This window comes from Salminus brasiliensis, chromosome 17 (assembly GCF_030463535.1).
Source record: "Salminus brasiliensis chromosome 17, fSalBra1.hap2, whole genome shotgun sequence".
Classification (NCBI taxonomy): Eukaryota; Metazoa; Chordata; class Actinopteri; order Characiformes; family Bryconidae; genus Salminus; species Salminus brasiliensis.
The window spans coordinates 35,289,630-35,300,307 of record NC_132894.1 but is presented as its reverse complement, the minus strand read 5'-3'; the positions used below and the strand labels follow the sequence as shown (position 1 = coordinate 35,300,307).

The following is a 10,678-nucleotide window of genomic DNA, read 5'->3' as shown; positions in this document are numbered from 1 at the left end:
CCCACCTCAGCTTCCTTTTCTCAGCACCCCCACCTCAGCTTCCTTTTCTCAGTATTCCCACCTCAGCATCCCCACCTCAGCTTCCTTTTCTCAGTATTCCCACCTCAGCACCCCCTATTTAGCACCCCCTCTTTAGCATTCTCACCTCAGCATCCCCTTCTCAGCACCCCCACCTCAGCTTCCTTTTCTCAGCATTCCCACCTCAGCATCCCCTCCTCAGCATCCCCTCCTCAGCATCCCCTCCTCAGCATCCCCTCCTCAGCATCCCCTCCTCAGTATTCCCTCCTCAGTATTCCCTCCTCAGTATTCCCTCCTCAGTATCCCCTCCTCAGTATCCCCTCCTCAGCATCCCCTCCTCAGTATCCCCTCCTCAGCATTCCCACCTCAGTATCCCCTCCTCAGTATCCCCTCCTCAGCATCCCCTCCTCAGCATTCCCACCTCAGCTTCCTTTTCTCAGTATTCCCACCTCAGCATTCCCACCTCAGCATTCCGGCTTCCTTCAGTGTCTTTAAATGGCGAAAGGCCTTTTCCACATTTTTTGGCTCATTCAGAGTGAACTATTTGACTTTCAGCTCTGTTATTTTTCCGTGAGCTGTGCAGGAGCTGCAGTTTCATCCCGTGCTGGCGAAGCTTAGAAGCAGTCCTTTTTAATGAGTGGTTTCCAACTCAGTAAGTTAAAACTTAGATTAGTTTTCTGGAGTACTTTAACTTCTGCTCCGGAACGTCTCTAACAGAGGCAGCCAAAAATTCTCAAGCACCCCATCCACTTCTCCATTCACTCCGTCTTTTAACCCCCTCCCCACAGGAGCACACCTCCTTCTACAGCACGCCAGCGATTATCATAGTCCTCACACAGCTCTGAGGAGGTAAATTAACACTTGTCAGGTGAATAAAGACGGACAGGTAAAGCTGGAATGGGCAGATATGGTGGAGGTTTTCTGGGGGGAATGCAGTGCTGAATCTTTCAGTACATCCTCCTCGACTTTACCAACAGCCCACTGTTTACAGTCAGACACAGCAAATGTAAAGAGCTGCAAAAAGAAAAGATCTCCTTCACATCACAGTTTTAAGAGTCCAGTATGAAGCTCTAATAACATTAATATCCAGTATGAAGCTCTAATAACATTAGTATCCAGTATGAAGCTCTAATAACATTAATATCCAGTATGAAGCTCTAATAACATTAGTATCCAGTATGAAGCTCTAATAACATTAATATCCAGTATGAAGCTCTAATAACATTAGTATCCAGTATGAAGCTCTAATAACATTAGTATCCAGTATGAAGCTCTAATAACATTAATATCCAGTATGAAGCTCTAATAACATTAGTATCCAGTATGAAGCTCTAATAACATTAATATCCAGTATGAAGCTCTAATAACATTAGTATTCAGTATGAAGCTCTAATAACATTAGTATCCAGTATGAAGCTCTAATAACATTAGTATCCAGTATGAAGTTCTAATAACATTAATATCCAGTATGAAGCTCTAATAATATTAATATCCAGTATGAAGCTCTAATAATATTAATATTCAGTAGGAAGCTCTATTAACATTAATATCCAGGATAAAGTTATTATTATTAATAATAATAACAATAATAACTATTATTAACTATTATTATTATTATTGCGCTTTCCCACAGTTCCTCCTGTTGTTTCAGTGAAACTGTGAGTCAGTAATAATTAAAGAGTGTCGAATGACTCGTAGGCCATGCGTGATCCAAGAGGGTTACAAATACACACTTTTTTCATATTCTACTGCACAACAGTCACGTGTGTGTGTGTGTGTGTGTGTGTGTGTGTGTGTGTGTGTGTGTGTGTGTGTGTGTGTGTGTTTTCATTCTTTCAGGTTATCTCCAGCGATCCGTTCTGGGTGCCCACCACAGAAGAAGAATACCTCCACTTTGGAGAAAAGGCTGATTCCGCCAACCAGGCCCTGAAGTACATGAACGCCGTTCGGAAGCGTAAAGGACTTTACGTGGAGGAGAAGATCGTGGAACATGCCGAGAAGCAGCGGACCCTCAGCAAGAACAAATGAGCAAACCATTCTTCCATTCCTTTGCTGAAAAAGGGTTCTCCGAGGGTTCTTTAGTAAACACAGAGGTTCTGGATAGACCCATGACAACTCAAAGAACCATGTGGATGCCATTGAAATGGGCTTTTGACTTAAAAGGTGGTTCTTTAAAGACAAGAAAGACCCTTTGTAGATGTTTCTTCATAAAACCTTTGAATAAATGGTTCTGTAAAACCCCAAAGAACCCCCTTTTTAGTACTATATGAGAGTTTAAAGTTCTAGATATGCATAAAGACACATGCAGTAATTTTTTTATTAGAGAATTAGAGTTACTGCATCTATCCTATAGGCTGAAATTATCATCAAATATCATGTTTGCTTTGATAATTCTAATAATAATCAATAATAAATGGTGTAATAATTATAAATCTGCTGTTATTTACCAGCAGAGTTCATCAGCTGAAGCTGGAGAACCATTTCCGTTCTGCAGTCCTGGTGGTAGATGATTAGTTGAATGCAGATTAGCGGGGCTGAATGGAGGTTTTGGCCGTAATCAGATCTGGGCTTTTTTTTGTGTGATTGTTATTTATAAACCGCCTCTGTGCTGATACGGGGCGAGTGGTGGTGATGGCTCTCCTTGAGGCCAGTTTTGGATCTGGGTTTTACTCTGCAGGGTATTAAAAAGCTCCCAAATGACTGGAGACTCCTGCCTAATTGACCAGGGCTTCCTTCTTTAAATAGAGCTTGCTGTGCAGTGGCTTAGAACGGGCCTCTCCTTTTGCTCCCCGGTGGATTCCAACATCCATCAAGAACTTGAGATGGATGAGGAGGAAACCTACATATTTTTCAAATGTCTTTCAAGTGTCCGAATAGTTCTGATCAGTAAAATGAGGGGAAAAGGCTGATCTGGACACTGGAAGGTTTTTATAGCTACAGAAAAAGTCAAACCAAAGTTAAAGACCGCCAGAGTGTACCGGACTTCTGCCTCCTGATGTTTTTGTTGATGCTAAATAAACTGATTGAGTCTGAGAGCGTCTGTGTGTTGTGTTGGAAAGGCTGTGAGTAATTCTTGGCACCCTTCTTGGCTCTTCTCGGTCGAGATCTGGGTTTAGTTGCGATACTAAAAGACCTGCCGTCTTCTTCCTGCACTCCGTTCTGTCGGCGAGTCAGATCCGTGATGTTCGTATTCGTCTTTCAGCAGCTCTGGGGATCTAAATAGGGAAAGACAAACATCGTACACTGAGCGGCAGAATTACAGAACGTCACGTTTCATTTCTTAATATAAACATACTATTTTCTTTTCTTTTATAGAAGCAGGCTGCGTCTCCTCAGGCCGTACTGCGAGCGCTGTTTTTTCAGAGAGATCAGCAGCAGTATGTTCAGTGGATGAGCGATGTGAGTTTTGTGCATGGAGAACAGCATGCTGTAGAGCTAGACTTATGGCCTTGGAAGGTGGAGAGTGTTACAGCTTACTCCCAACAGGCTTGTTATAACAGTCACACAGAATTTAGAGGGGCACGGCTGCACCCTTCTGCTTTCCTGATATGATAGTAGTTATTATTATTATTATTATTATTATTATTGTTTTAATAATATTTCTATTAGTTGTAGTGGTAGTAATATTTCGGTCACCCACCCCACCTCATCATCCCCAACTCTCCAACTCATCCCATCCAAAAGTACTGAATGGAGCTCCACCACCATCCATCAATCCAGAGAACACAGTCCCTTCCACTGCTCCACAGCTCCTCAATGCTGGGGGGCTTCATTACACCCCTCTAGCCCACGCCTGGCATTATTAGGCAGCATGGTGCCAATAGCTTCATGCTTATTATCTGCTCCAATGAGTCCTATTCTATTGGCAGTACTTCTTCTCTACAGTTACTAGGCAAGCAGTGTGTGTGCATTTGCACATCTGTGTCAGCTATAGGTGCAGCCTAAAGTAGCTGAACGCATTCATTAGAAGGTGTGTCCACAAACATTTGGACATAGTGTAAGTCTTTTAGACGTTACTGATTATTAATAATACTGAATGTAAAAAAATACTATTATTATTATTATTAGTAGTAGTACTATTAGTCACCCACAGTAAATTGGGGTCTAATGACGCCCCCTGGTTAAGGTCCAGGTAAGCCATAACATTAAAACCACTTTCCCAAAACTGCTCACAGTGCCAAACTATTGGACTCAACAAGAGCTCTGAAGGTGTCCTGCTGTGGTTTCTGGATATCTTCAGACCTTCAAGTCTGCAGCAGATCCTTCAAGTCCTGTAAGTTGTGAGATGAGGCCTCTATGAGCCTTTGGTACCACTGAGCCTGTCGCAGGTTCACCGGTTGTCCTTCCTTGGAGCACTTTTGGTAGGTACTGACCCCTGCATACCGGGAGGGAGGGAACCCCCCCACAAGACCTTCTTCTGCTTCTACACACAACTCTGTCATCATACACACTTACCATAGAGGAAATGACTGCTATGGTACAGAAATGGTCTTCAGGATGAATTTGGAGAAATCTCTGTCCGACTGGAAGACGGTGTTGCTATGGTAGCACTAGAAGATGACCTGAAGCTTTTTCAGCCTGAACCCGTTTAACTAGGTAAAATATCTGTGCTACGTTTTGCCCTGTGTTAGCTTGCGGCCCGCTCCCCACTACCGCGGTCGGCCTCCGTCAGTGCTGATGTTTGTTGTTGGTGCTGATATTAGTAGATCTGCCCCTTTCGGATCTGCGATGTGGGTCATGAGCGTCCGCTGTGGTGAGATAATGAAGAAAACTGATCCCGGCTCAGCCCTGTTGCTGCCAGCGGAGTAACGCAGAGGGGCCACTAGCCATTGACCTCCATGTGGTGTTTAGCTAATGGAGCTAATTTAGCGGAGCGGATGGCTTTAGACTGCCGAACAGACAAATCCAGATAAGACCCTGGTGATGCATCAGATAACACTGAACTGATGCAGTTGGGAAGTGCCTCTCTGAGCTTTAGCTGCCATTAGGCTCCTGATCTCATTAGTGAGTTTTCAGACTTGTCATGCTCGGTGTTCGGCAGCTGGGTGTGATTGTTATTTTTTTTTTTGTTTTGTTTTGTTTAGGACTGGACGAGATAAACAGACGGATTATCATTGTGTTGGGATTACAATACAGCTGTGAAAAATAACACAGCTGTGATGTGGTTAAAGATAGACCTGCATTATTTTGATATAACATAATTTACTTTTATTAATTCACCTGATTCATAACAGTGGAAATGGTAGTAGTGTAACTGGAAATAGGTGTAGTCTAACAATGGAAATGGGTGTAATGTAACAATGGAAATGTGAAAGGTGTAACAATTGAAATGGGTGTAGTGTATCAAGAAATGGGTGTAGTTTAACTATGGAAATGGATGTAGTGTATCAAGAAAGGGGTGTAGTTTAACAATGGAAATGTGAAAGGTGTAACAATTGAAATGGGTGTAGTGTATCAAGAAATGGGTGTAGTTTAACTATGGAAATGGATGTAGTGTATCAAGAAAGGGGTGTAGTTTAACAATGGAAATGTGAAAGGTGTAACAATCGAAATGGGTGTAGTGTAACAATGGATATGTGAAAGGTGTAACAATCGAAATGGGTGTAGTGTATCAAGAAAGGGGTGTAGTTTAACTATGGAAATGGATGTAGTGTATCAAGAAAGGGGTGTAGTTTAACAATGGAAATGGGTGTAGTTTAACAATGGAAAGGTGTGTAGTGTAACAATTGAACTGTGAAAGGTGTAACAATGGAAATAGGTGTAGTGTATTTCCCAAACATAGAAAATCCCCCCAGAATTATTTATTTCCATTGTTACACTGGAGTTCAGGGTTAGAATTATTTATCTGGATCATTTTGTAACTTAATCTTTAAAATGACTGTAATTACCAAACTGATTGATTGTAAAGCTGTTTATATTTATGTTTGATGAGCTTGTGGAAATTATAAGCCCCCCAAAACCAGCGGTTCGAGAGCTGCGAGCAATTAAACGATATCTGTCGCACCAATAACAAGCTGCTGAATAAGCGGTTCGTTTGTTTACAAGCGCTGCTGCTGCAGCTCAGACTGAATGAAGAGCATCACAGTAAAGCTGAGAGCCTGGATCAGTAAAGCCTCCAGTGCACAGCTGCCTGAAGTCAGTCACTCGTATTACAGTGTGACGCTGCTGAGTGTGGAAAGGATTATCAGTGCAGTGGGAAATAAGTGCTCTCAGGAGAAGTAGAACTATATATAGTGATATACACTCCACCAGCTGAAAGGATGGTTAGCATTGTGCTTCTACACACTTTACCAGGAGAGGCGTTGAGCTCTTGATCTGACTGTAGAAAGGCAGGAGAACAGGGCTTTTAAAAATCCAGTTTTGGAATCTAAAAGTTAAAGGTAAAGGTTAACACTGCAGAATAATGCAGGTCTACTCAGACCGGCCGGACACACAGTCAGGATCTCAGGATGTTAGAAAATCTAATCAAATCACCTTTTTTACTTTTATTGTCATGTGACATAACACAGGTGTAAAGGAGAGTAAAAAAAAACTTACAAAAAAGAATACATATATTTACAAAAATAGAAATACTGAATATTTACACATTAACTTACTATACTGTACATATACACACATTATACACACTGTCTACTCACAGTATTGCTCTGGTAAAAGCAGTTAAAGGTACAGGTTTGATATAATCTGAATGTCTGGGCACTGGATGGGTGGGAATTCGGGTGTAGTGTGGGTGGGGGGAAAAAGTCTTTGTGGGTGCATAAGGTTTTCACACACACACACACACACCCACACACACACACACACATATATATATATATATGGAAACCCTAAGCACCCACAAAGACTTTTTTAATATAATGTTTCCATCCAATTCTTTAGATTTCATCCATTTCTTTGAATTTGATTATATATATATATAGGGTGTGGTGGTGTGCTCCAGCTTCCTCCAATTCTGTGTGTGAGGGAGTGTGTATGTGTGTGTGTGTGTGTGTGTACTCAATGATCCAGGGTCAGTATTGATCATGCAGCTCCAAGACAGCCTCAGGCTAGATCCTCAGTAGAAGAGAAAAGGACACACACACACACACACACACACACACACACACACACGCTCTGTAGAGGAGATTTCTATCTCTCCTTTACACAAAGAGACCAGCCAATAAGACAGCAGGAGCCATTCAGGCAGCTTCCAGCAAACAGAGGCTTCTTCACTCACGAGTGTGTAATTTGATGAGCTAGCACAAAGCAGTCTAAGCCCATTAGCCTGAAAGGAAGGATTGGCATCACGTCGTTATTCTGATCGATGGGCAGACCAGGTGTCCGGCAGAAGGACAGAAGAACAGGAGCTCCTCACAGGCCAGAGGGGCCTAAAAGAGTTCAAGTTTACTCAGGGTGAACTCCCTCTGCTTCGCTCTCGCCATCATCAGCCCTGGCAAACCTTCTGCTCACGAGAGCTGAGCCAAATAGAGCTGAAGCTGTTTTTCAAAAAGCATCCCTTTATCATACGCGCTAATAGAGCGAACACTGGCTGGAGGTTAGTGGAGACCAGGAATGACCTCATTTGTTACCTCATTTGGCCCAAATAGCTATTATTAGTATTAGTATTTAAGGCAGTAGTAATAATCAATAATCTGTTTGTTTGAAGTATGCACTCACATGAATTCCCAGACATTTCCATGGTTACACTACACCCATTTCCATTGTTAGACTACTCCCATTTACATTGTTGCACTACATCCGTTTCCAGTTACACTACACCCATTTCCATTATTACACTACTCTCATTTCCATGGTTACACTACTCCCATTTCCATTGTTACACTACTCCCATTTTCATTGTTACACTACACCCATTTCCATGGTTACACTACTCCCATTTTCATTGTTACACTACACCCATTTCCATGGTTACACTACACCCATTTCCATTATTACACTACTCCCATTTCCATTATTACACTACTCCCATTTCCATTGTTACACTACTCCCATTTTCATTGTTACACTACACCCATTTCCATGGTTACACTACTCCCATTTTCATTGTTACACTACACCCATTTCCATGGTTACACTACACCCATTTCCATTATTACACTACTCCCATTTTCATTATTACACTACTCCCATTTCCATGGTTACACTACTCCCATTTTCATTGTTACACTACACCCATTTCCATGGTTACACTACTCCCATTTCCATTGGTACAGTACACCAATTTCCACTGTTAGACTACACCCATTTCCACTGTTGCACTACACCCATTCCCATTGTTACACTACACCCATTTCCACTGTTGCACTACACCCATTTCCATTGGTACAGTACACCAATTTCCACTGTTAGACTACACCCATTTCCATTGTTACACTACACCCATTTCCATTGTTACACTACACCTATTTCCACTGTTAGACTACACCCATTTCCACTGTTGCACTACTCCCATTACCAACTTCAGTTTGTGGAAGTACAGGGTAGGTGTTTCTAAAAACGGCCAGTGCTTGGACATAGATAATAAAATGACCAGTGAAAGGTAGATAGGTAGGTGTAGGCGTTTCTGATAAAGTGGCCAATGAGTTAATGTGTTTCAGTTCTTTTTCTTTTTTTTTTTTGCCTGTGGGATATTGGCTTTTTCCTCTCTGAGTGACGCAGATATGCTCTTATTTGTGACGGACGGACGCAGCCCTGTAAATAGTTTAAGTTCCACAAATTCTCCAAGGTTTTCCTTTAGACTCTGAGGCAGAACAGAGTGCGTAGGTGACCAGGGCTTCCACAGCTACTGCAAATAGTAAGTAGGACACCTAAACCCACATATACACACACACCCCAAGCCAGACACCTCACCCAGGAGACCTGCATGTTGTCATAAGTCATTTCTGTATTCCAGCGGTGTGTTAAATGTTGCACGGTGGCTGTTCATCTCTTAAAGGAACGAACATGACAAACACACACACACACACACACACACACACACACACACACACACACACACACGGCAATGCACCTTTAGGCACAGGCGGAACAGACAGGGCCGAGAAAACCACAGCATGCATTATGCATGAGAATACAGAGTGGTGTCTGGAGTGAAGGCTCATGGGTAATAACTGAATTAAAGTGAACTAAGCGTGTGTGTGTGTGTGTATGTGCATGTGTGTGTGTGTCTGTGTGTCCATTTCCAGGACAAAAAAATGTCCTGACTTTGTAGCCGACCTACATGACCGACAATCTGACTTTATTTATATACATTAAAGTTTGAGTGTTATTATGTAGAGGCACTTATTACATATCTATAATAGACACTATAATGACAAAAGTATTGGGACACCTGCTCATTCATCATTTCTTCTAAAATCAAGGGTTTGAAAGAGAGTTTCTCCTGCTTTTGTTGGAGTAACTGTCTCTACTGTCCAGGGAAGAAGACTTTCTACTAGATTTTGGAGGAGAATGGCTGTGAGAATTTGATTGCATTCTGTGACAAGAGCATCAGTGAGGTCAGGATGTTGGATGATGATCACCCCCAACTCATCCCATCCAAAAGCACTGGATGGAGCTCCACCACCACCATCATTCCAGAGAACACAGTTCTTCCACTGCTCCACAGCTCCTCAATGCTGGGGGGCTTTATATACCCCCCTCTAGCCCACGCCTGGCATTAGGCAGCATGGTGCCGATAGGGTCATGATGTTTATTATCTGCACCAGAGAGTCCTATTCTATTGGCAGTACTTCTTCTCTACAAACTGGACAAGCTGTGTGTGTATGTGTGTGTGTGTGTGTGTGTGTGTGTGTGTGTGTGTGTGTGTGTGTGCTCCTTTCCTTTGTCAGTAGGTATTGCTGGTTTTTGAAGTCCAGCTTTAAGAGTTACAGCAGACCCTGAACTGTGGTGGGCGCCAACCCAGTGACCTTTGACCCCTGTCACCAGCACCCCAGGATAATTAGACCTGAGTCCATCGCAGTGCGGCTCATCAGTGCCGGCTTCAGGTTGAACTCTGAGGGCCCGAGTGTCATTTAGTCAGGCGAGCTGGCTGACCTTTTGACCTCAATGACCCTCTCCGACCTGTGCGGTGCTCCTTACAGGCTGACCATTGCTGATTAATATGTCCCGCGTTATGAGGCGTATCTAAACACCCGCAGTTTGGCCTAATTAAAAAAGACACTAGAGTTACATGTGTGTGTGTGTGTGTGTGTGTGTGTGTGTGAATCCATTCACATCCCATAAACCCTTGTTTGCTGTTTAACTAACAGACAGACCGACCACAGCTGTAGTAGTACTGGGTTCTGAAGCATGATGGTCAGTTCGGTGGCTTGGATCCAGCCGCCGCCCCCAACCGTGTTCCTTCACAGCTACGGTTCTGAGGTTGGAGCTTTACAGGGTGCAGCAGGTCAGCAGCAGCTGTAGACTGTCCCAGTGACTGTAAAGCAGAGCGAGGGTCTCTACCCCTGCTTCTATTCTTCTCACCTCCAGTCGGGGTGCGCTGAGCAGGGGGTTTCGGCCTTTAATCATTTCTCTTTTCAAGTTTACTGTGATTCTCAGGGCGGCTTCAGAGCAGAGCGAGGGTCTCTACTGCTCCCATTGTTCTCCCTGTTTGTAACTGCTCACTAGGCTTGAGGCTTAATGGCTGTTTGGGGTTATTTTATAGCTATTTTCATAAATA

The 10,678-nt window shown here is 43.0% G+C and overlaps 1 protein-coding gene across 2 annotated transcripts in view; it reads left to right on the top strand.

The window, feature by feature from the left end:
- efl1 (elongation factor like GTPase 1) overlaps window positions 1–3,051 on the top strand; it is a 109,283-nt gene extending 106,232 nt beyond the window's left edge. For both annotated transcript variants that reach the window (XM_072660858.1, XM_072660857.1), the window contains exon 21: window positions 1,858–3,051. In XM_072660858.1, coding sequence (XP_072516959.1) covers window positions 1,858–2,046 — 189 coding nt within the window. In that variant the 3' untranslated portion in view covers window positions 2,047–3,051. The remainder of the gene's footprint in view (window positions 1–1,857) is intronic.
- Window positions 3,052–10,678: the final 7,627 nt, after the last annotated feature.